The 6,148-nt window shown below is 39.3% G+C and overlaps 1 protein-coding gene across 2 annotated transcripts in view; it reads left to right on the top strand.

Moving 5' to 3' along the window:
• The first annotated feature begins 5,562 nt into the window (after positions 1 to 5,562).
• The window catches only part of LOC122555060 (superoxide dismutase [Cu-Zn]-like), a 137,640-nt gene continuing 137,054 nt past the window's right edge, over positions 5,563 to 6,148 (top strand). For both annotated transcript variants that reach the window (XM_087992907.1, XM_087992906.1), the window contains exon 1: positions 5,563 to 5,642. In XM_087992907.1, the coding sequence (XP_087849033.1) occupies positions 5,574 to 5,642 (69 nt within the window). In that variant the 5' untranslated portion in view covers positions 5,563 to 5,573. The remainder of the gene's footprint in view (positions 5,643 to 6,148) is intronic.

The following is a 6,148-nucleotide window of genomic DNA, read 5'->3' as shown; positions in this document are numbered from 1 at the left end:
TTCCTTGAGACTTGTTTAATCCTAAATGCAGATGTCTAGTTGATTCTTGGTTTGTTGGCCCTGTATACTTCCAACTATTGGAATTTGTTTATCTAGAAGAACATGAGCTAACTCAATAGTTGAAAGTACTGAATAATGTAATGTCAAACAAATATAATAAAGACAACATTCTTTTCTTTCATTATCCAAGTGTCTTAATGCTAAGCACTGAACAGTTTCAAAATTTGAAATGTTAACATCTTTATTGTCAAAATTGAACAATAAGTTGGTTCTTGCAGTACTGTGCAAATTACAAACTACCAAGGACAGTGGCGTGAAACTGGGGTGTTAGTTTAAAAAAAAAAGTCAGCATTAGACAATGTTCCATATGTTCTTTAAAACTTGCCAAGTTTTGATATATTGTCCTAGCAGTACTGTGATCCAAACTGAGTTTTCCCAAATAATGTGCTGCCAAACTTTGGGATCTTGAGCTCCAAGGTAGCTATGTAGCCCTTGTAAAATGTGTTTTTATTTTAGTGTGTATGGTGTAACTGGCTGAATCTTGACCTGAAAATCCCATTGAAAAGTTAGATTTTATTTTTATTTCATCTCTGGAGTAAACAATTCCTTCCTCCCCTCCCTCCTTCCCTCTGTTCCTTCAATTCCCTAAGTCCCTCTTTGATATTCCTTTTATGTACCTTTTCCTGATTTTTTTGCCCTTGGTCCTAATATCTTACACCATCATAGAATCTCTACAGTACAGAAAGAGGCCATTAAGTCTGCACCAACTATCCAAAGAACATCCCACCTAGACTCAGCCTACGAACCCTAACCCTGTAACCCCACATTTACCATGGCTAACCCACCTAACCTGCACATCCTTGGATGCTGTGGTTAATTTGACTTGGCACATGGCCACTTCACCTAACCTTCACCTAATGTCAAATTTCATCAGATTCTCGAAGTGCCTTGATCCTTTTTGTTGACGGTGGTATGTAAATGGAAGTTGTGAATAAGAATGATGATTGTGATCAGATTTCCAAGAAATTTGAATACCTTGTTGTCATAAATCTGAACTTCAGTGCATGGGTACTCAAACATTAAGCTTTTAATTAAGCAATCAGTCATTTGTTCATTGTATGCAAAGCCACAACTTTGAGTTGAACTTGTCTTCAGAACTGAAAGATGGCCAGGTGCATTTGCTTTGTTCATAAATTAAAAGTTCACAGCTTTCCTAAAGAATAGTAAGATTCCAGCTTGATCCAACATGACTGTCTTGTCTAACAGTAATAGCTTTGAAAGCTGCTACCTTTTTAAGAGCTAGAATGTTCAGGTCATGCTGGGTCAACAGCAGGCAGTAAGACTGAGAAGTAGGAACCAGAGGAATCTGTTTACCCCCTTAAGCCTGCTTTGCTGATAAATAGGATCATGGCTGATCAGACAGTCCTCACGTCCACTTTCCTGTGCTTTCTTCAACCTTTAGATTTACGACTGATTTTGATTTTAAGAACCTATCCATTTCAGCTTTAAATGTACTTCAAGGACTCTGCCCCCACAGCTCTCTATGGCAGAAGTTCCAAACACATTAAACTCTCAGGAAATTCCTCCTCATTCTAGTCTTAAATTGTCTTCCCTTTATTCTGAGACTGCCCTCTGGCCCTCTACTGCCATGAGGGAAATTAACCTGTCTGCATTTTCTAAAGTAAGTATTAAAAACCCAAAATAGCATTTTTGTTTGTAATATTGCCTATACTAGTGAATTGTCAAGAGTTTCCAAGGGATATGTGCCCTGACTAGTCATAGATTGGTTCTTGGTTCTCTATAGAGATCTTCAATAAATTGTACTTTTTCTACTGTATTAATGAAATTAGGACTTGGTATTGGGGATAATATGTTAGCATGGATTTCTACTTTAGGTGAACAGTAAATCCAAGTTTGTGGATCTTGATGTCAAGTGATGTACAGGATTGGATAAGGAAAAAAGAGGCTTGTGGCAGGTAAAGGACTCCAATCAGAAACCAGAGTGTAGGTAGTGCTGGGAATTTCATGGAAGTTAGGAATCACAAAGACACATTTGAGAGTGTTGGGTAAAGTAAGGGAATATTTAAGGGTTCAAGTACATTAGAAGCAAGAGCAAAAGCAGGGAAGCAGTTGAGTTGATTTTAGGAGCCAATATGAAAGGAGCTGGAAGATAGGTGAGGTTTTCAACGAATACTTTGACATTTGTACTGCATATGCAAAAGGGTGACGTAGGTGTAGAAATTTGGAATGTGATTATGATATAACTTCTCAATTTGGCATTGAGATGGAGGAGCTATTAACAGTTTTAGCAGACAGCATTGGATAAATCCCCAGGTGTATCCCAGACTTTTGGAGCTGAGGGAGGACATTGCCAAGATATGACTTTCATTTTCAAGTCTCTCAGGCCATCTGAGAGTTGCTAGAGAACTGAAGGGCAGCTCATGATATTCTTCAAGTGTGGTAGGGACAAACCAGGAAACTGTAGTCAGATGTAACTGGTAGGGAAACGTTTTTGGAAGAAATTGATTAACAATTAATCTCAATTTAACAACAATTAAATGGAGAATCGGCCTGGCTTTGGGAAGATTGACAGTGTTGATTTTTCAAGGAATTGACTAGACTTGTTGGTTTGAGTTGTGCTGTCTGTATGGGTGTCAGCAGTTAAGCTTTTGACATGGTGTCACTATTCGTCAAGAATGTAAAAGCCTATGGGATCCAGGGTAATTTGACAAATTGGATCTGAATTTGACTTTGTGGCAGAAAGGAGAGGGTTGTTCTGGTGACTGGAAGCATGTCCAGTGTGTACTGCAGAGCCTGATGCTTCGTTACTTTGTCTAAATAATTCAAGTACACTACAATTCATAGATTTGTACAGTAACTGCAGATGGCTTGAAAATTGATATGGTAAATAATGGAGGAAAGTCTCTGGGCCATATAGACAAGCTGGTGAGATGGGCAGAACAACTAAATTTAATTTAATGCTAAGTGTGAGGAAATGGATTTTGGAATGACAAAACAACAAAATGGTGAATGATAAGACCTTAAAGTACAGGGATGTTGGTGCCCATTGATCCTTGAAGGCATTAGAAAAGGTGGTTAAGGTATGTGGGATGCTTGTCCTTTTTTATTTTTCAGGTTTTATTTAGTTAATGCTTCACAATATGTGAAGCCTGACACTTTTTAGTTTAATCAACTTCTTCTTCTGTTTGAATGCTGCCTTCTGAGTAGATGTTGCTGTAGCCAACTGTTGCAGTTTTGGCAGCTGTTTGCTTGTTCATGTTGAATCTTGTCCACCTCCAGTTTCAGCTTCCTCTTGGCCAGAATCTCAGCAAGAGGGCCACCAGTAATAGTTTGCTGAAACTTCTTTGCATGACAGGAGTGCCTTTTCTGAATATCTTCAAACTGCCCCTTTTTGTGCATTCACCCATACAAGAGAATAACAGTTCATCTGCTGAGGGTTCCAGTTGGAGTGGAATGCTGATTTGCACTTTGAGTACAGAAAGGCATTGAATATAAGAGCTGGGAGTTTGATCAAACTGTACAAACATTTGTCAGTCATAGGTACTGTGTGCAGTTCCAGTTGCTGCACAATTGGAAGGATGCTTGCACTACATGGTATGAGGGAGTTTTGTTTTAATTTGTTTATGGGATTCACAAGGATATTGTCTGGACTGGCGTTTTTCAGTAACAAAAGGAGACTAGATAGGCTGGGTTGTTCTCCACAACAAAGAGAGGGGAGGATCTCCCTTAGCTACATCCCTCAATTTGTACATCTAAGAGTACAAAAACAGCAATTACTGGCAATGTTCAGCAGGGAGAAAGTAACATATATTTCAATATATAAGATATTTCAAGTCTGGTAACTTCATCAGAGCAGCTCTAATGAAAGGTCACTGGACTCTCGATTAACTCTGTCCCCACAGATGTTGCCAGATCTGATTTTTGCCAGCAATTTGTTTTTGTTTTCATCTCTCCAGAATCTGTTGTTTTTATCAATAATAAAACAGGAAGGGACTCAACTTAAGGATGCGAGAAGTGGAAACCTTGCCTCTGAGTATTGAGACAAACACTTGGAATGCCATACTTACAAGGCTGTGTGCCAAGTGCTGACAAAGGAATTAGATGCTTGATAAACAAAATGAACGTGATTGGCCGAAATATCTCTGCCTGTGTTGTAAAACTGACTTAAGAGTTAGGGCAGTTTTTTTTTTAAACACTGTAGCTTGAGGGTTTGGTTTGGTCACCAGCTATTTTAGTGAAAGATAAATGTGTACCATTTTGAATTTGACACTTTTCACAACACTTTAACATGACTAGAGGGCTTCAAAAGGGTGGACGTGAGCAGGAAACCTGGCAGTTTGGGCATGATGTGAAATGAGTTTGCTGTGGTAGCAAACTTGAAATGAATTGTTTTTTGGTGAGGAAATTGAGGGATGGGGGGGTGGGAAACAGCACTCAGGTGGATTCAAAGTTAACATGCGGATACGATAAACATGGAAGACAAAAGGCTTTTGACTTTATTACAAGGAGATTGGAGTAAATGATCTATTTTATATAGAAGATCAGTACAGTAATAGCTGGGTAAAGCATGCAGTTTATGGTCTTTAAAGGATTTTCAATAATTTGTGCTCCTCTGGGTATGATGGGGTGAGGGAATCATTCAAGAAGAATAGGTCTATACTCTGCTTTAGAAGAAATTATAAGGGATCTAGTTGAAACCTAATTCGTGAGGAACTTGGAAGGATAGATTAAGGGGAATGTTTCTTACTAGGTAATCTAGAATGTTGGATGGCCAACTCAGTAAAAGTTTAGGAGTGATGAGAAATTTGCTCAAGTCGTCAGTCTTCATAGTTTTCTGTTCTATAAATTCTGGGTGTCCCAACAGTGGGTATATCCAAGGCAGAAGTTGCTAAATTTTGTTTGGATACCATGTGGCTTGCAGTTTTCATTTTGGTGTTTTAGGTGCAGCTTTGATGATTGTTGTGGTTTTAATCTTTTGAAAACTGGTCTTAAAATAATTTATCTATTTCATAGTATTGAATGAGATTATCATTTAGTTATTCATTACCAATTTACACTGAGTTATCTTAATATGGACGCTGATACTGAAAAATTGCCCTTACAGGAACAAGGCTGGGATCCAACTAGGAGTAAATTACTGCAGATGCTGTGAACTGTACTGAAAACAAACAAACAAATGTCAGAGATCACAGTGAAAGCAAACTTAACCTTTTGAGTCTAGATAGCATTAATTATTCTTCAATGAGTCCACAAAGTCCTGTTGAGGGTAAATAGACCAGCCGTGAAGAGAAATTTGCTCTAGTACTTAATCTCTAGTTTTCTGTGATCATGTTTGAAAAATCCGGAAGAAACGAGAAGAGATTATATCCAACGAAGAATAAGCTCAGCGAGTGAGATGGGGAGCGTCTGCATTAAAGTAGGGCAAATGTCCAGTCCATCTTCTCAGCCTGGCTCTCTGCTGCTGGAGTGGGGACAGAGCGCTCTGCGCATGTGTGAAGTGAGCTGTCTTCAGTGGTTTCGCTCACGTGGAGGAGTGGTTGGGTGTGGGAGACATGGCCAACGCCATTTGTATCCTCACAGGTCACTTCAATACCTTCGGAGTGGTCTTCTTCAAGACGGACGTGAGTAGTGGGCACGGTTATAAACTGGGCTGGCGCTGTGTTGTGTCACTGAGAGCGGTTGTGGCCCACTTGGTGCGGGTTTATACCGTAGAGCGACCCAGGCCACAATATGGGCGACCCATCTTCCCCCAGTCGGAAAGATATCCTGGCCTTTAAACAGGGATCCTCCTGTCTCTTGCTGTGCGGTCGATTTAATTTCGGGCATCGTCGGGAATGATGTAATACTTTCTCGAATGTGACGGAAGAGAAGTTTTTTTTAAATCCTAGTTTTATGAAAATTATAATTGGGCATTTTAGTTATCCCCCACCACCAACATTTTCTGGACTTTTGATGCTCTCTGCGAGTTCCTGATAAAAGTTTTCACGTACAGGTATGGTAGTGCTGAAGCCAGTTCTCCGATTATTAACAATGCTAAAAGTAAAAGAGCATTTAACCATGAAAGAGCAGAAGGAAAGTACAACTGTACTGTCCATGGTTGAAGTATGAAATTAAAAAAATCTAACAA

This window comes from Chiloscyllium plagiosum, unplaced genomic scaffold (genome assembly GCF_037043375.1).
Source record: "Chiloscyllium plagiosum isolate Xiang-an unplaced genomic scaffold, Cpla_swu_hap1 HiC_scaffold_12, whole genome shotgun sequence".
NCBI classification, from domain to species: domain Eukaryota; kingdom Metazoa; phylum Chordata; class Chondrichthyes; order Orectolobiformes; family Hemiscylliidae; genus Chiloscyllium; species Chiloscyllium plagiosum.
Note: the sequence above shows the minus strand (reverse complement) of the source record. Positions and strands in the feature narration are given on the sequence as shown.